Source organism: Branchiostoma lanceolatum, chromosome 6, assembly GCF_035083965.1.
Source record: "Branchiostoma lanceolatum isolate klBraLanc5 chromosome 6, klBraLanc5.hap2, whole genome shotgun sequence".
Taxonomy (NCBI): domain Eukaryota; kingdom Metazoa; phylum Chordata; class Leptocardii; order Amphioxiformes; family Branchiostomatidae; genus Branchiostoma; species Branchiostoma lanceolatum.
Window position 1 is genome coordinate 23348618 of NC_089727.1, and position 20486 is coordinate 23369103.

A 20486-nucleotide genomic window follows, 5' to 3' on the forward strand; every position below is an offset into this window, starting at 1 on the left:
CCTGCCTGTCGTTTGACACGACCCATTCACCACAGGGTTTGTAAGGTGACAAGTAGAAACAAGACGGACAACCTAGACTATGTCAATCAGCATCCTTTATCGGTGGTCAAATGTTTTTCATCTGTACCTGAAACATTTCAGTCGTGCATCTACGTGGTACACTCTGTAACGTTATCAGTGTGTTCAGTATGTTCTAGTTGCGTTAATGAGACTGGTTCAATCGCACAGATTCTCTCACCCTTCTAGATGTGAACGAGTGTGATGCCAACACCCATAGCTGCCACCAACAGGCCACATGCACGAACAGCGCGGGATCGTTCACTTGTTCCTGTAACTCAGGGTTCTCAGGAGATGGGGAAACATGTACAGGTAGGTAGCTGTGCAGAATGAATCACTGAATAAAACATAAGTAAATAAAACATAATCGGATAATTTCATCCACACAACGATATTCCAGTCATATCTGAAATCTGTTTCAGACGTAGGCGAGTGCAGCTCCGGTACCAACAACTGTGATACCGAGGCCATATGTACCAACACTGCAGGGTCCTTCACATGTACCTGTAATACAGGATACACTGGGGATGGAGTCACGTGTGCAGGTGAAGCTTCTTTCCATTTAAACTGTTGGTCAATTAGGCATCATACTAGTAGCACGATCTTCGAGGGAGACTTACAACACGCACTGTCATTGTGTACGTAGGGCAACAAACTGTGTGATGATTACAATTTTATAGCAGAACACAAATACGAAAATTCACACATAGACAATAAATATATATCTACCTGAATCTCTAATATCTAATCCACCAGGGAAGATGCGCTTGGCTGTCATTGATATAGTTAACATACTCCAACATAGTTCAATACACTTTGTAAATATCATGCCTGTCCATAGATATGCTAGTCACTTTCAAAGTGTTAACTACATATGTCAGAAACACAGATTTCTTTACATTTTTCATCTTTTTCCTAGACGTGGACGAATGCCACGATAGAACAGATAACTGCCATCTGCACGCCACATGTACGAACAACATGGGCTCCTTCAACTGTGCCTGTGCGACAGGTTTTTCTGGCAATGGAGTCACGTGTACAGCTAGGGCTATTCCTATCCAACCAACACATATACATCGTAGTCAGTCTTAATTCTGATATCTAGAATTCTAGTATGATATCCTAGCAAATCATTTCTTGCCAGGCCCGCCGTTTGTACATTAAAGCAACGTCCCTGCGACCCGAGCTCTCGCTGCAATGGCGCTGTCCAGCCGTCACCAGCCAATCACGTTGCTGCCTCCGGGAAAGGGTAACGCCCCAACAACAGGAGAGGGTGTCGATCTGATTGGCGGACGGCTGGCCAGCGCTAACGCAGAGGGAAGGACGGATCGCAGGGCGCCAGGGTCGGTGCTTAATACATGCAAAAGGCGGGCCTGACATGAGAGGATTGTCTTAGCATAACATATATATGGCGGATTGCTGGTCTGTCTACTACGCTGCAATCTTAGTAAGCGTTGCCTCATATAACTCAATAAAACAGCTCTGTCATTAGTGCTCGACTCTTTTCCAGATATAGATCAATGTACCTTAGATATGGCCAGCTGTGATGTCCAGGCGTCATGTACAAACGTACCGGGGTCCTTCACGTGTTCTTGTAACGCAGGATACACTGGGGATGGAGTATCCTGTACAGGTGGGAAAATTAATCTGTACGTTATAGTCAGAAAGTAAAACAAGCGAGGACTGACACAGTGTAAGATTAAACATGAGTGCTTTAAATGTTGCAGACGTGGACGAGTGTAGTGCCAATACCGACAACTGTGACCCAGAAGCCACATGCGGAAACACAGTGGGATCTTTCATCTGCACCTGCAACACAGGGTTCACTGGAGATGGGGGCACATGTACAGGTAACATGTTCTCTCTGCGGCTTGTGGATGACCAGATTACATCATTAATGGATTATGGATACCCCTAGGCCCTGGAAAGTACAAAATTATTATTTCAGATAAAGACAGCTTGGCAATGCTTCCAGATAATTTTCACAAGTGAAAGCAATCAAGTTTGAGTGGAGTGAATTTTGATGGTTCTATCACAGATATAGATTTCTGCGTTGGCGATCCGTGTTGGTCCGGAGGCACGTGCGAGGATGGTCTGACTGGATACACCTGTAACTGTCCGGCTGGAGCCATGGGGCAGAATTGTGAAACAGGTAGGATTGAAACCCCTTTGCTTGTATATTTGCGTACTGTTTGTGTATGTGATGTAGGAAATGATTCCACTTGAATTGCTCTTGTTACTTCCGTGCGTATCAACTCTAAGCTAAGCAACAGCACAGAAAGGACATAACGTTATAACATAAGGTTGGAAATCATTTTCCAGTGGTAGAAGCCGACACTTGTTATCGACTTTCAAACCACTCCCTGCCCCACAAAGACGCCTCTACTGCGTGTGGAAACCTCGGAGGGCAGCTTGTTGACATCTGGGAGACAAGTGAGCAACAGCTGCTTGCCAGTCTCGTGCAGAGGAAAACCAGCGTCTCCCATTGGACAGTCATGAAGTCACCCTTACCGCCGCTCCTCCACGCCGATGGGTCCCTGTTGTCTGGTAGGATTTCCACAGAGCTATTGGAAACCCTCATAGCATTATTAATTCAAAACACGGTTGTAGATATTAGTTTGATAGCTCATACGTGTTTGCCCAAATGTCGTCATGCGTTCCTAAAAGCTTATAGAATGGTCTGCGTCCCTACGAGGTAGTGAATGATATTGACTTTGAGGAACAGCTTTATTAAATGCACTGCATATTCGAATATAACTTATAAGATAATATATGATATAACATATAAAAAGTATAATTGGAATATATATGGTATAATATATATACTACTGATATATTCTACATTTACAGTCCAGGCCGCATGGATGTCTGGAAATACCTACGGCCCCTTTGATGTGTGTGTTCTACTTGACTACCAACACAACTTCACTGGGAGTTACCGCGCCTGCGCCGAGGAACATAACTACATCTGCGAGTCTAGTAAGTTATGATTGTAACGGACCATTTCTGGCCTGTTCCCCACCCCTAGGTGAATCTCCGGTGATAGCTCAAGGAGCACTCAGAGACAGGACATCTTCATGCCATGAGGTCTTTATTCATCTCTCTCCTCGTCTATCCATTACGTCACTGGAACAGTCTATATCTATCAGGAAGGGGGGGATGAGTCCACTATGGGCTCTTACACTCTTCCCCCCTATGAACAAACAAAACGTCTCCTGAAGTTTACAATACAACATAATGAAATGAACTTCGAACAATATTGCCAAGATAAACGTTATACACTGTAAAAAAAATTACATGATGAATGCAGTGCTGCAGACTAGGATACGACTGGGTAGGTTGAGCTGCCGGTATGCGACCCTGGGGTAAGCCATGGGCGGCGTGAGAAGCACAGTAAATGTGTACCAGAGCTTGATGTAAGATGTAAGATGTATTTTATTGGCTTTTCGCAGTTTACATACACTGAATTAAAAGACCAATGTACAGTACGTTCACAATTTCAAACTGCTGTCGGCGTACATATGATCATATTCATATATAAAATCCGGTACATAAAACACTTTCTAGACAATATTGTTTCTCCAACAAAATTAGCAACATTCGCAAATCATTCGCAAGTATGGTGCAGAAAAATATAACGTTACTAGTAACTGGTTACTGAACTGAACAGAACACTCCCAAGGCAAACACACCGAGATTCAGTAACCATACTGGTTGAGCAGTTTCGTGAGGTACGGTATCGGTGAGTTACTGAATCTCAGTGTATTTGCCCTAGGAATGTTCAGTTTGTGCCCATTACGTGTGCATCTACCCGAGATTTCGGATCTTCTACTCGGTAGCCAGTGTTCAAATTGGGAACCTAGCAGGGATCTGCCAAACTTCAAACAAAGTCTCTCGCGCCTTTCAGACAGGGTGGTGAGACCCAGCTGAGTCAGTGCCTCCGCATATCCAGGGTAGTCTCTGCCGACGATGATGCGGCAGGCTCTTCTTTGAATTCTCTCCAGCTGGTCCATTTGGTGATGTGTCAGTCCGGGATTCCAAATGGGGACGGCGTATTCGAGGAGAGGTCTAATGTACCCTGTATAGATGGTAAGTAGTTCTTTAGGTGAGAGGTTGAACTTTCTGAGTCGCTTGAGAATGAACAGTTTTCTCGCGGCTTGTGCTGACATGTATCTGACTTGTTCATTCCAACGAAGGTCTTTCTGAATGCGGAGACCAAGTATTTTCAAACAAGGTACAGCAGACAGAGTTGAGGAGTTGATTTGTAATGTAGGGAACGGTGGCGGGTTCCTGCAGAACGTAATGTGCATTGCTAGACACTTGGTACCATTTAAAAGCATGTGGTTATTACTTGTCCAAGAATTTAGCTCGTCTAGGTCATTTTGCAGACAGGAGGGGGTATGGAGAGTTCTTGTTTCTAGGAAGTTCATATCATCCACATATTTCAAAGCAAAACTGAGTGCGCCAGTTGCAGCGTCATCAATCAGAACCAGGAAGAGGATTGGGCCAAGTAAAGTGCCTTGAGCAACTCCACAAGTGAGCGTCTGCCAGTTGGAGAGTGATCCTCTGTACCTAACACGCTGTTTCCTTGCAGTGATGAAGTCACAGACCCACGGTACTAGTTCTGGTCTCAGTCCCTTGTCTAGCAGCTTGGCTATCACAGTATTGTGATGGACACGGTCGAAGGCCTTCGAGAAGTCCGTGGCCACGATGGTACTGATGGTTCCAGGGTTGTCTGCGCCCTGGTATAGTCTGTCAACCAGACTTACGAGCGCGTGGACGGTAGAACGGCCTTTAAGGCTGCCGAATTGCCTTGTGTCGAAATGAATGTCTTTCGAGATCCACTCGCAAGCAAAGAACTCTGCAATCTTTGCAAATTGGCAGGTTAGTGAAATAGGTCTGAGCTGTTCAATGCTAGCCGGCTGAGACTTTGGAACGGGCACAACAATTGCCTCTTTCCACTGGTTGGGGACTGTGCCGGTGGCAAAGGAGGCATTGAGAATATGACAGAGAGGTGTGCTGAGCTCACAGGCGAACTCCTTTAACAGCTTGAGAGGGATATTATCAGGGCCAGGAGCTTTGTTGACCTTGACCACTCGGAGACGTTGGTATACCTGCCAGACCTGGAGTGTGGGTAGCTGTTGAGGAGAAGGTAGGAAGGACGGCAGCAAGGAAGTGTCTAGCCGAGGAAGGGCATTCGACACTTCGGAAAACTTGTTGTTGATTGAATTAGCAATACTAGTGTCGTCAGCTTCCATGCCAGGGATCACTATGTTACAGTTAGTTTTCTTCATATTTGCCATGTTCATTACTTCTTGGTGCCAGTGACGCGGATTTGCAGACTTCAGTCTGCTAACCCGGTCTGCATAGTAGTTTTTCCTTGCAGTGGACAGTGTTCGTTGAGTTAAGTTCCGGTAGAATTTCCAAACAAGTGGGCGTTGACTGTGGAATGCCCTCTGCCTTAAAGCTTACCTGAAACGGGTTTCAAATTCTTTATTTTCTATGATTTTCTGACGATTCTAGGGGTCCTTTACCTCCTGGTTGGATTGGGATATTTTTCATGTGATGATTCTGTCGGGAAGTTATGTTAAAACGTCCTCAAATAGTGTGTTTTTATGCATCTGAGAGGGAATGCAAATGAGATGCAAATGATATGCATGACGTCACAACTATGAGTGCAGTTCACTACAATGGCGCCTTTTACAACTTTTAGACCTAATAATACTAGCGACGGACAGTATTTATTAGTGTATCAAGAGGGCCAAATGGTGTCGGCTATAAAAATGGTCAGTCCACTAGCGGCAGGGATATCTCTCCACAGATTCGGGAGGTGTTAGAATCAGTTTGTCTCCGAAAACAAAGTTGTACTGATCTCAAGGGCCTTCGCGCGGGAGGGCCGGGCAGCTCAAGCCGCCCGCCAGGTCAGGTCCCGTTATAACCACCGCCGCGGACGGCACGATCACACGCCCGGCACCAACAAGCTTTTCCAGGCGGAATCTTTCGTCCAAGCGGCAGCTACAGGCCCGGGAAAGTCTGCGGGAAGCTTGTTGGGCTGTCCGGCAGCAGGTTTCGGAGGAATGTCTCCCTGACTCGGCCACTCACCCGGGCGGTGGGTCCGATTTCACCGCGCCACTGAACCGCGATAGCAGCAGTCTCCTCCCGAACACGCACCGAGAACAGCCCGGTAAGTCCGATGGCGACGTTTCCGAGGGTTTCTTGCTGTTGCTAAAGACGGCCACGGCGTCTGGGAGGACCGGTCCAAGTAGAGAAGTCAGAGAAAACGTTTTGGGGCAGTTCGTCTGCTTCTGGCAACACGCCAGGCTTACACAATAACAGAAAAAATGGCCGCGGACGCCACTCAAGTAGATTTCCTATCACGAAATTTTCTGTCTGTTTTCTCAATTTCAAGGACAGTTGGCCACGAACTGTCTACCCAATATGAAAGCACATGTTTGTGAACAAACACACATACTTTTGAGTGGAATGTACTTTGACTCGCATTTCTTATGCCAACCGTTGTAAATTCTACGTAGTTGACACTGTGCACCATGCAAACAACGCGCGTGACCGAAGCTTTGGACCGTACGATCGAGACACAAATTTCTGCGGCTTCCACAGCCAAATGTATCTTGACATTAATGCACAGTATGGACACCGTACCTCAAGCTAATGCAAGTTGATGCTATAGTTGGCATATAGTAGAGGATATGACTGTTTGTACCCGCTATTGTACAGTAATTTGTACGTTAAAGTAGTGAACTTTCTTCCGCTTGGTGGCGGCTTGCGTTATCCAATCGCATCGGAATGGAATAAATTTCAAGGGCCTGTTAAGTATTTATTGGTAATGTGAATTCGATACAATTTTTTCTAATAGAAGTAAAATATGTGTTCTTTTGACAGACCGAGTTTTGTCTCTGAATTATGTTTCCTTTATAAGATATGAGACCATCAAACATGTGTTATTCCAACAGGCAGCCATATTAGCTACACGGGACTCATAGTTGTGACCTCACACCCTGTTCCTAATTAGTCCCACCAAAGAGCACGAAGTACACATTTTTAGGTCGCCGTTTCAGCAAGTTCTTGCCGGAGAACTGATTTAAAGATTACATAGATGTTTTCAGAAAAGATTGAATTTTTACATGAATGATAGAGGAAATTTCAGGAGATTTCATTTCAGGTAAGCTTTAAGCTGATCAGGTGTTTAATGTGAGAGGTAATCCACGGTTTGTCAGTCTGGTGGGTTTTGAAGACTTTGGGCGGAAAGAAGGTGTCTACAGCGCTTTCTAGCATCGCGTGGAATGCATTCGCCTTTGCAGGTACCCCTTCTGCTTCATACACCTCAGACCAGTCATGGGACGTAATCCACTTCCCAAACTCATGCATTTCAGATTCACCCATCCGTCGAACAATCTTCTTCGTGGTCTTGTTGTCAGCGGATTTCACAACAGGGGTCCAAAGGACTGACGAGTGATCGCTGAGACCCACTGGCGGGAGGATAGTTGGGCGCTCGTAGATGTCTTTCATGTTTGTTATAATCAAGTCCAATACCGCATCCCCTCTTGTTTTGTTCTTGACCACTTGTGCCAGGAGACCTCCGCTGCAGAGCTCCGAAATGTCCGTTCTGTTGAAGTCTCCAAGGAGAGCAAGGCCAATATCGGGGTATTTGGCACGAAGGTCATCACAAACCGTTACCAGGCGGTTGATCAATAAGTCCTGGTGGGGTGAGTTGGGGGGTGAGTATATTCCACAGACAACGATGGCTGACAATGGTCTTGGAAGACGGTGAGGTCTTGCCCAAACCCATACAACTTCAACATTGTCGGGTACTGGGTATTCCGTCAACTGCCTCGAAGGTATCTGATCTTTGACATACACAGCTACCCCTCCTCCTCTTCTGTCTGTTCTGTGTCTTGAGTACAAGTTGAAGCCATCCAGTCCGATAGCGCACAGCGGGAGGGAGTTTGACATCCAAGTTTCTGAGACAACACCGATGTCGACAGAGTGGTGTGACAGTGTGACATGAAACTCGTCGAGTTTGTTCACTAATGAACGGGGGTTACATAAAAACATACGGGGAACGAGGACGTTCCTTCTTTCAGGACGAGTAAGGCGTTTACACTGTAAATGACGGAGTGTCCTCGGCCTTTCAGGAATGTGTCGGTACACCGGCTTGATAAGCACATTACCCACGGATTTGCATATCAAGGGAATAGCTTGAGAGTAACACGGTGGCCTAATATTAGTTACAGTTTCAATTAGGCGAATACGGTTTCTACCTGCTTTACAGCCTCTGGGTCTGTTGGATCTCCTGAGTATTCCCATGTCCTTCAACAGGTGCCTTTCCTGTGATAAGAGCGGCTTTGTTGCAGATCGACACGCTCGTAGGAATTCCTGGGTGTATTTCAGCAGGGTCGCCATTACTGGGGAGTCGGTCACCACACTATGGCGAAACGGCTTGCGACAGTTGCATGGGGACTCAACAGTCAACGTAGACAGTCCAGAGTAATCCCAGTATGTTATGCACCATATCAGACGAATAAAACACCAGAAGCGACATCAAAACACGTTAAAATCTACTTAAAAACCGCACAGCATCGGGGACAAGTAAAATCCGTGGCCGCCCCTGTAACAAGATGTAACATGTGTGCTAGTTTAGCAACATTAACATATAGACTAACACGCATGCCTAAGAGTAAGACCTCAAGAGACTTCCTGGCAGACTAAGAGAGCGTCTGTCCAGCTTAGGAATAAACCATCAGAAAGTGCATACTGGAGTGGTGTTATTCATTGGAACCCTACCAAGAGGTAGAAGAACAGTCCACGACGAGACAGGACGTGTTACATGGTGTCAAGAAGTTTAATCTCACAAGAGTCCTGACGAGGTGAATACGAACCACAAGTTCGTAGAAAGAAGGAAAAAGAAGCCTTCGACTGGAACACGGACAGAGGAAGTCCAGAAGAACAAGTCTTCAAGTTGAACAGAAGATGCAACTGTAAGTCGTATCTTACTTTGAAGTCTTTCTAGAGAAACTGAAGTTTGGCGAACTGCATGGAGTATATTCTTTAGAATTTTCATGAGAAGCCAGACAAGATTCCAGACAAAATTCCAGAGTGTCTCAGTTGGATCTCCCTAGACAAAAGCGTCCTAGATTTCGGACAGTCAGTGTAACTGAAGAACACAAGAGGCCCACAGTCTTGAGGTTGACAGGAGTAATTCCCTAACAAGGTAGACCCTAGGTCAAAGGTGCTAGGACAAAGCATCCATCAGTGTCTTGTTAACAGCTAATGAAGTGACAGGATAACAACAAAGATGGCGGTAGGTCACAGACCAGAGCTTTGACACACAGAACAGACCTTTTGAACTAGAGTGATGGCAGAAAAGGGCTTTCTACCCGTCCCGCGACCATTAGAACTGACAGGGGATGTGGCAGAGAATTGGGAAACCTTCAAAGAAGACTGGAATAGCTATGAAATAGCGACGGAGACAAGCAAGAAAACAGCCGTGATCAGGTCAGCAACCTTGAAGACGGTGATGGGCAGAGACTGCCTAGATATTTTGAAGAATCTGGACATACCACCAGACCCTGCAAAGATAATCACTGCGCTTGACAAACACTTCAAGCCATTGAGAAACACAGTCTATGAGCGATACAAGTTTAACAAATGCGATCAGGCCGCAGGTGAGAAGATAGAGGCTTACGTAGCCCGACTGCGGAAGCTGATATCCACTTGTGACTATGGAGACTTAAAAGACCAGATGCTTAGAGACAGAATAGTCCTCGGGATCCGGGACAGCAAGGTCAGAATGAAACTGCTCAAACAGAGAAACCTCACCCTTCAAGCAGCCATAGATGACTGCAAGACAAGTGAGACCACGAATCAACACATGAAGGCAATACAGAACAGTACTGAGACTGATCATGACACAGTCCACTATGCACGCAGAGGTGCCTACAAGCCAGGCAAAGCCAGGGCAACGAAACAAGCAGTTCCACAGACGTGGAAGACATCCTCCGCTGGAAGCTGCAGTTATTGTGCCAAGAAACACCCTCCGGGAAGAGATGCATGCCCTGCCTATGGGAAAGAGTGCTCGGCGTGTGGGAAACCAAACCACTTTGCAAGAGCATGCAAAAGTGCAGACCAGAAGCAGCCCAGAAGAATGGGAAAGGCACCAGGACAGTACAAGAAGAGGACAGCTGTACATGCAGTGGAAGATGAAGACCACAGAGACTTCTTGATGACGATCAATGAAGAGAGGCCAAGTCCAGAGAATGCGTATGCGTATGGAGTGAATGCAAACTCATACGCCAAACAGGTGTATGCCACAATGAAGGTCGAGGGAAAGAGTGTGAGATTCCAGCTAGACCTTGGCGCCACCTGCAACGTCATGCCGAGGAAAGTGTTGAAGAAGAGCAACATTTCCTACCAAGTGGACAACAATCAAAGAACACTGACCATGTACAATGATACATCAATCAAGTCAGATGGTGAAACCATGCTGAAGATGATCAACCCAAGAACAAAGAAGAAGTATTGTGCAAAATTCGTGGTAGTAGACGGCGACGGTACACCACTATTGGGTAGCAGATCCATCCAGCAAATGGGCATCGTGACGGTGCACTACAACAAAATACAAGTGGTACAGTCCAACGGAAGCAGGTTGGACAAGCCTATAACGCGAGAGGGCCTGATCGAGGAATACAAGGATGTATTCACCGGCCTTGGATGTCTACCAGGTGTATGCCACCTAGAAGTCGATGAGAGCATCAAGCCTAGGATTCATCCCCCAAGACGAGTACCAGTGTCCATAAAGGAGCAACTCAAGAGAGCACTGGACGACATGACGGAAGAAGGGGTGATTGAACCAGTGACGACACCGACGCCTTGGGTGTCTAGCTTAGTCACAGTGAGCAAACCGTCTGGAAAACTGAGGATCTGCATTGACCCTAGGGACCTGAACGAGGCCTTGAAAAGGAGTCACTACCCTGCTCCGACAATTGATGACCTGACGCCAGAGCTGCGGAAAGCAAAGGTGTTCAGTGTCCTTGACGCCAAGAATGGCTACTGGCAGGTAGTTTTGGACGAAGAGAGCTCATTGCTGACAACGTTCAACACTCCCCAGGGATGGTTCAAGTGGAAACGCCTCCCCTTTGGGATCAAGTCGTCCCCTGAGGAATTTCAGAGACGCCTAGACCAGGCACTAGAAGGTCTAGCAGGCGTGAAGCCCGTGGTGGATGACATCTTGGTCTGGGGAGAAGAAGAAACCCTGGCAGAAGCCACCACAGATCATGACAGGAACCTGAGAACCCTCATGCAGAGGTGTAGGGAGCGCAATCTGAAGTTGAATCAAGACAAGATCAAGCTCCGGATGCAAGAGGTTCCATTCCATGGTCATCTCATCACAAGCCAGGGATTGAAACTGGATCCTGGCAAGGTCGCGGCAATAGCTAAGATGCCCCGACCAACGGACCCCCAAGCAGTACAACGGCTGATTGGCTTCGTGACATACCTGGCCAAGTTTCTGCCAAAGCTCAGCGACGTGTGTGAGCCTTTGAGGAAGCTGACTGTGAAAGACAGCGAGTTTGAGTGGCTGGACGCACACGAGAAGATACTGGAGACCCTGAAGGAGTTGGTATCCACGGCACCAGTGCTGAAGTACTACGACCCAACCGAGGAGTTGACTCTCCAGACTGATGCATCAAGCACGGGGTTGGGAGCGGCCATCATGCAAAATGGCCAGCCTGTGGCGTATGCCAGCCGAGCATTAACCGATGCTGAGACAAGATACGCCCAGATAGAAAAAGAAATGCTAGGTGTAGTCTTTGGTTTAGAGAGATTTCACCAATACACCTATGGCAGAGAGGTGAAGGTACAGACCGATCACAAACCACTGGAAATGATTGTCCTAAAACCTCTCCACGCAGCCCCTAGGCGGTTGCAACGCATGCTGATGCGTCTACAGCAGTACAACGTCACAATAGCATACAAGCCAGGAAGTGAGTTGTACTTGGCGGATACTCTCAGTCGTGCCTACTTACCGCTAGAAGAGAAGAGAAGCAAGACCGAGTTGGAGACTGAACAAGTCAACATGGTCGACGAGCTGATCATGTCAAGTCCAACGATAGAAGACATTCAACGGCACACAGAGAATGACCAAGAGATGCAGAAACTGAAACAGTACATTCGGGACGGTTTTCCTGAGAAAGGAAAACTACCAGCAAGCATGGTACCCTACTTCCACGTCAGAGATCAACTGACATTCCAGAATGGAACATTGTTCAAGGGCCAGTGCGCAGTCGTCCCGAAGACACTGAGATACGACATGTTGAAGCGACTACACGCATCACACATGGGGACTGACGCGTCCCTCAGGCATGCAAAGGAATGCATTTACTGGCCTGGTATGAGTGCCCAGGTCAAGGATTTTGTGGAAAAGTGTGACGTGTGCCAGGCGATGGGAATCAGACAGCAAAAGGAAACCCTGATTCCACACCCAGTTACACAGCGCCCATGGGAAAAGGTAGGCATCGACCTTTTCACCCTACATGGCAGAGAATACGTCATCACGGTAGATTACTACTCCAACTACTTTGAGATTGACACATGCGAAACAGACACAAGAGCCACCACCATCGTCAGGAAGCTGAAGATGCAGTTTGCCAGGCATGGCATACCTGACATAGTGATGACAGACAACGGACCGCAGTTCACGTCCTCAGAGTTTGACAAGTTTGCACAAGAGTGGAACTTTCAACATCAAACGTCATCACCAGGTTACCCGCAGAGTAACGGAAAGGTGGAGAACGCTGTGAAGACGGCAAAACGGCTCATGGAAAAGGCAAAACTAGCGCAGGCCGACCCGTACCTAGCGCTGCTGGACTTTCGCAACACGCCAACTCAAGAGATCGGAAGTAGTCCGGCCCAACGTCTCTTTAGCAGAAGGACGAAGACTACCCTGCCGATGAAGACGACCCTACTAGAACCGAAAGTTCAGAGCAACATTCCACGCAAGCTCCACCAAGCAAAACAGAGGCAACGGAAGTACTACAATAGAGGAGCTAGAGACATGCCACCTCTAAACGTTGGAGATACAGTTCGATGTGAACCCAACACGCACAGAACAAACCAGTGGAAGCGCGGAAAAGTTGTAGCAGATCTTGGCGGAAGATCATACGAAGTGGAGACAGAAGATGGTGGAAAATATCGTCGTAACAGAAGACACCTACGACAATCAAAAGAAACACCAACAGTTGCAGACGGCATGGAGATTGAGAACCACACTCCGGCTGAAACAACAATGGCAACGACACCTGCAGCAGAGCCGACTGTAGAAGGTGCCGCTGAACAGCAAACAACAACGCGATCCGGTCGAACAGTGAGACCACCAGCCCACCTGAAGGATTACGTACGCGAATAGATTTGCATGAAGCATAATACTAACTCGAGGACAGTACTAACCAACTGATTAACTAACTCAGAGAGAACTGCAATGAAAACACAAGAACTCTAAAGCACACAAAGAGTGCCAAAGAACTCTAAGGCCAAAGATATGGATAACACTGTATAAGATCTGAAATGAAAAGTTGAGAAATGTATAATCTGAGAACTTAACTAAAGAAAAGGGGATGTAACAAGATGTAACATGTGTGCTAGTTTAGCAACATTAACATATAGACTAACACGCATGCCTAAGAGTAAGACCTCAAGAGACTTCCTGGCAGACTAAGAGAGCGTCTGTCCAGCTTAGGAATAAACCATCAGAAAGTGCATACTGGAGTGGTGTTATTCATTGGAACCCTACCAAGAGGTAGAAGAACAGTCCACGAATTTTCCCGTACCCTACATAATTATGATAATAGAAAGCAGTGCTGCAGAAGGACGAGACTGGGTAGGTTCAGCTGCCGGTATGCGACCCTGGGGTAAGCCATGGGCGGCCGCGTGAGAAGCACAATAAATGTGTACCAGAACGTCCCGTACCCTTGTCCGTCACACACCTGTACACACATCAAAGTGTGAGTGGAAGACAAGAGAATGTTTCTCTGTCAACTTCAAAATGTCCCACAATTCTACAGTTACTCAATCTAACATCTCTTTCACATCAATATAACTGACATCATCCAACATTTCTATCACATCAATATAACTGACATCATCTAACATTTCTATCACATCAATAAAACTGACATCATGTAACATTTCTATCACACCAATATAACTGACATCATCTAACATTTCTATCACATCAATATAACTGACATCATCTAACATTTCTATCACATCAATATAACTGACATCATCTAATATTTCTATCACATCAATACAACTGACATCATCTAACATTTCTATCACACCAATATAACTGACATCATCTAACATTTCTATCACATCAATATAACTGACATCATCTAATATTTCTATCACATCAATATAACTGACATCATCTAATATTTCTATCACATCAATAAAACTGACATCATGTAACATTTCTATCACACCAATATAACTGACATCATCTAACATTTCTATCACATCAATATAACTGACATCATCTAACATTTCTATCACATCAATATAACTGACATCATCTAACATTTCTATCACATCAATATATCATTTCTATCACATCAATATAACTGACATCATCTAACATTTCTATCACATCAATATAACTGACATCATCTAACATTTCTATCACATCAATATAACTGACATCATCTTACATTTCTATCACATCAATATAACTGACATCATCTAATATTTCTATCACATCAATAAAACTGACATCATGTAACATTTCTATCACACCAATATAACTGACATCATCTAACATTTCTATCACATCAATATAACTGACATCATCTAACATTTCTATCACATCAATATAACTGACATCATCTAATATTTCTATCACATCAATATAACTGACATCATCTAACATTTCTATCACATCAATATATCATTTCTATCACATCAATATAACTGACATCATCTAACATTTCTATCACATCAATATAAATGACAATACTGTCTGACATCATCTAACATTTCTATCACATCTAACAATTCAGGCCTGGCAACAAACTTCATGGTGACACTTTCCCATGGTGTCGGGTAACATCAAAGGATCATGTATGTACGCGTGATACAAAAGTTGCAAATTTTACCTCAATTTTGCCAATAACAAAAGCTACCATGATTATATCAGAAGTTTGTATGACCGTCCTCTGTAGATGATGTAAGGAGTCTTCTGCAAACGATGTTGTAGTCCGCCCGGTGTTGTAGTCCGCCCGCGAGACACGTGTTGTGTTAAGCGCTGACGGGTCCGTCGGTCTGGCCGGCTGGATGACGGTCTTGACGGGTGATACGCGCCGTTTTGAGTGTCAAGATATGGTCAGGGAAAAAAATCAATAGTGCAGTCAAAATAGGTCAGATCAAACATATAAAGGTGTTTCCGTTATCGTGACAAGTTGACTAATTTCCTACAGTGCATCAGAGGAATCAGACATTTGTGAGAAACGAGATTTTTCAAGTCAAAGTTGACCAATTTTCCACCGGGTTTTCTACGGTTTCGCCATAGTTTTCAACCCCAAATACGCACCAAATGGGGGTTTCGCGGCACCCGGTTACGAAAAACGTCCTGAGGGTAGAAAATAAGCCATAATGGCTTGATCCAGATCTTCGTACATCTAACCTTTAACCTCCTTGATCTTGAACCTCCTTGATCTTGGTCTCCTTGATCTAACTTAGTTCTTAGGTTAGTAACATTTTGACAAATCAAATCAAAATATTGATAAGAGATGATGGAAATATCTTTGAAATTATTTTTGTAAATAATCATTGATATCATAACCCACTAAATAGATAACAGAAACCAAAAAATATTCAATTTAAGTTACGAACATAAGGGACGAATAAGGGAAAAAATGCAATATTAGTTTTCAATGTAAATATTAGAATGATTCGCTTCATTAACAGCCTTTAACATGATGACTTGTCCATTTATTCACGAACAGCTATCGTTCCATGCCATCCACATGTGTGCCAGAACGGGGGGAATTGTTCCTCTTGCTTTAGTAATACCACCATGTGTGACTGTCATCCAGGATTCACGGGCGTTTTCTGTGAGACAGGTACCGATTATCAGCAACGTTTTTTTTGTTTATGCGTCGTTCGATTTACACGTGAATAACAACAGGTGACGCGGCCATGTGAGTCATAAAAATGCGAAGGATTTATCAAAATTTGACGGTAAAGAATCAGGAGGCGTCGGGTTATGTTACGTGTCTCCATTCGATTTCTCGTCTTTTTTTCAAAGTTGACAATCCCTAGCCTTGAATCCAGTCTCCTTAGCTTTGGTCGGTGGGGCAGCGACTATTGAAAGCTGAACTATCATAGTACCAAGACTGGATTCCTGGCTACAATATCCCGTTACTCACGCCTTTTCCTGACGATGTTTCCCAGACATGGATGAGTGTGCATCTAATCCATGCCAAAATGGAGGGAGGTGCCTTGACCACGTCAACTCCTTCAGCTGTGACTGTCGTCGTGGTTACTACGGAGATCTTTGTGAAAACGGTACGCTTTGATTTAAACTCTAGGATGACCTCCTTGCATAATATGCTTCCTTCAAATGTTCAGAGGAAGTAGTAATGATTTTATGCGTTTTACAAATCGTCTTCGGCTCTTTTCATATGGGGGAAAAATGAATTTGAATTACCACTACATGTATCATATACTAGTATACTGCGCCAGGATCACCATATCTTAACTGACGAAGAATTGTTTTCTGGGTTTAGATATCAACTATTGCGACATGAACCCTTGCCCCCCACAGTGGGTCTGTGTCGACCAGGTGGAGGGTTTCCATTGTGATGGTAAGATCATTCTAGTCTACACATTGTACGTTTATTTGTCTGTCTTTCTGTTTTCGCACCGTGCATTTCCATATGCTGTCCCTTACCTTCATTGTAATGACGAGAAGAGTTCAGAGATGTCAGAACAATAATAATCTTCTTGGTCAGAATTAGTAATTTATCAATCTTAGCTTGTGTTACAACTGACAGACATTTCAGGTCATGTGCTCGATAAGAGAGCAATGTGTTTTACTTGTCGCAGTATTATATTTAATTTATGCTACTCACATTCAACACTGAGTGACAAGAAGTGATCAATGGACACATGTCATCATCAGCACATGTAATGTTGATGAAAACAGTATTTGCATAATCAATTAACAACAGTAAAATGAGGCATATTAGATTATATTTCACGGAGGGATGATGTCTTTGATTTCTTGTCTAATCTTTCCCTGCCTTTAGTCAATTACTGGTTTGAGAGCACCTGGCTGAAACGGGGCAGCTGCTTGTTACACCCCATTATATTAGTGACATCTATTTGCAGTTGGGAATGAACTTCAAAGAGGAGCGGTAGTGCGATCATGTGTACGAAACGTTTTGTTAATCCCAATGAATTGAAAGTGGAATAAATAAAGTGAGATAAGTGCTTGGGGATCCTAATGCATGTACCTCTCCCCTTTTCACCAGCGCCTGTGAAACTTGCATCCGGGACTACATACTGCACTGCGTCCCCATGCGGGCCCGGGTGGAACTGTACTGAGGACGGTCCAACTGGATTCTCCTGCATCTCAAACTGACACATTTCTGCATCATCCCAATATTAGTGGTGTGTTTTCGTATAATGAGATCATCTTAAGTCTAAGATTAGGAAATTTAATTTGCTCGTATTGAACAGTGGTCAGGATGTAACCTTAGATTGATTTCAACGATTGAAATATGTTATGAAAGTCCAAGCAAACAGCTGTTACAGGACATCAATGTTTGCCTGATGTATAAAGATGTCTTCAAATATAATGTTTTCAGCTTGTTGTCGTTGAGTTCCTGCCTTGTTATCACGGTGATGTAGGCTGTTCTCTAAGCAGATATTAGGAGGAGAGTTTTGTATTTGCGGGTTGACAGTCCTGCATAGTATACCTGATCAGTGATACTTGTGCAAAACTAGCTAAATCTATTTGAAGAACTGGTCGGATACTTTTTGCAAAAAGAAAACATCCGATACGCCTTTGAGCTAAAAATTGTTTATTATATCAGATATCATGATCAATAATACAAAATGGCCAATATGTATCATCTACATGAATCTCACATTATATAATGCGGAAAAGGAGCCTTATATTATATAAGGCTGCACCAACTTGATTTTATGGATGAAATCCTCTGGAGACCCCAAAACTAATGCGCGCGGGCGAAAAAAAAAGAAAATCCAGCAAAAAAAAAAAATACTGCTAAACCACAGGACTACTAGTACAAAGCTGGTATTGCGAATTGAACCACAGAACACAGTTTATTTGTTGGAGGTACATGTAGGGTGTCTTGTTCATAATAGCAGACTCAGCGCAAGTGATTGATTTTTAATATGTTGACAAGAACGACCAAAGAAGTATACTATTAGAAGGTATTTGGCTCCAAGGACTGTAGATGATATATGACTGTGATGAGAATACTCATATACACCCATAAGGGCAGTTTCAACATACATGACATTGAACTCCATATTAAGCATTCCATGGTTTACGCTCACAAATCTCACTGTGAGACCTCTGCCAATCCCTCAATTCCTCTCCCATGTCTCTCATTATTGCAAAAGAAACGTGTCAGAGTCACTCTGGATAGGTCGTGTTTGAAATTGTCTGGGCGATACTCGCTGGCCGCCGCGATCCTCTCGTACAACTGTGCAAACGCAAAATCCCCCTAGCCAACATCGATGGCATACCAATCCACAATTACGCCCCAGTTTTCCGATAAGCCGGCACAATGCTAGCCTTTTGCGGCAATCTAGGTCAGCAAGTTCCGGAGTTCCGTGTAGCCTTGGAGGAGGTGATTTTTTTGTGTGTTGACAACAGGCGAAAATCAATGCGCGCGCGGATGTCATCCTTAAGATTAAGTTGGTGTGGCCTAACATAAAATCATATAACATAGAAGATTCTGTGTCATCATCATAGTAACAAGAGTTCCACGACCTCATATCTCCATGAACAATTCTATTCGTGCAAATGACTTACACATTTGCATAATACATGCTTGGTCTAACTTACACATGCTGCAATATTGACAGTCCTATAATTTTCCTATTAGATGAATTATGGTGTTTTTGCATTAATTATGCAAATTGGGAATTTATTTGAATAATTGGTATCTGTGATGCTCAACTTTCCATAAACTACATATGTTACATGTATTTGAGTCTGATGATGGGAAACACTGCAAATATAGATTTTTCTCATTAGCTATGCAAATTAAGTCAAAATTAGAATAATTTGCATTTCATTGTGTAAATCTCTATCTAAGCTACCTACATACTAGATATCATGGAAATCCGTCGTTCCTTTGTTCAGTTAGATTTTCACAAAAACGCCCCTGCAGTTCCAGAGGAAGCTACTAGGGGGCCCAAATCTACACCACTTCTTTATTACATCACAAGCTATCTGCCACCCAAAAATTAAGTCCACAGCACATCCAGGTCAAAAGATACAAAAATTGAAGTTCTGCTGCAGTACCAAGGTCACATACCAGGGGGCCCAAAATCGACCTTGAATTTTGGCTTCACAACACCTGCCCACATACCAAAAATCATTGTAATCCATCAAGAGGCTCTTGAGTTACATTTGTATGCTGACTGGAGTGGTGCGGAAACACAAACAGACAAACAGACAGACACACCCAAAACAATATCTCCATTTTTCATGGAGATAACAATGAAAATTCTACGAAAGCTAGGCCCTCATCCCCTTAAACTCAATCATTTGTCTCATACAATGTATGTTCACATCTTAAACAGTTTGTAGGTAAAACTGCATCGTTAATTGCGTGATGTTTTCATTTCCTTTCTTAACCTGGAACCTCAGTGTGTCAGGACTATCCTGGTCTTCCCATGATTCAATGTCCAGTATGTCGCCCTCTAGTGATTCGTTCTGGTATAACACCTCCAACATCTTCAGGTTATACTTGGCAAGGTCTCCACTCATGACAGAATACGCCCCACTCCTGGCTCCAAGAGTCGCGCAGTCCATGCAGTACCAGATGTAGGGGGCCTGATTGGTGTGATGATTACTGTCGGTGTCACTTGGAGCCACAACTATGGAATATCGGAAGCACTTGATGTGGGTCGGCACATCAAAGGATTGGACCGTTGGTGGGCGTGGTACTGTTGACGTCAGATAGGTATACCTCTCCTTGAGCCAATCAGGAAGCGGCTCTGGTTTGCGTGTGGTAGCTGAAACATTGATTCTTTGAATGATTCCCTTAGCCATCAGATCATTGCTGGAGGAATCTCTAATTTCTTCCATGGTCAACCAAGACGTGTTACCAAGGAAGGACAATTTCTCAGTGACTGCAGTTCCCCTGCCGGGC

The 20486-nt window shown here is 44.4% G+C and overlaps 1 protein-coding gene across 1 annotated transcript; it reads left to right on the forward strand.

The window, feature by feature from the left end:
- Nucleotides 1–482: 482 nt before the first annotated feature.
- LOC136437079 (fibropellin-1-like) lies at nucleotides 483–19314 on the forward strand. The gene is made up of 10 exons (XM_066431547.1): nucleotides 483–602; nucleotides 1568–1690; nucleotides 1785–1907; nucleotides 2096–2209; nucleotides 2380–2604; nucleotides 2908–3036; nucleotides 16074–16190; nucleotides 16522–16635; nucleotides 16857–16934; nucleotides 17604–19314. Exons 2-10 carry the CDS (start codon nucleotides 1591–1593, stop codon nucleotides 17711–17713), a joined length of 1110 nt encoding a protein of 369 aa, XP_066287644.1. The 5' UTR covers nucleotides 483–602; nucleotides 1568–1590; the 3' UTR covers nucleotides 17714–19314.
- Nucleotides 19315–20486: the final 1172 nt, after the last annotated feature.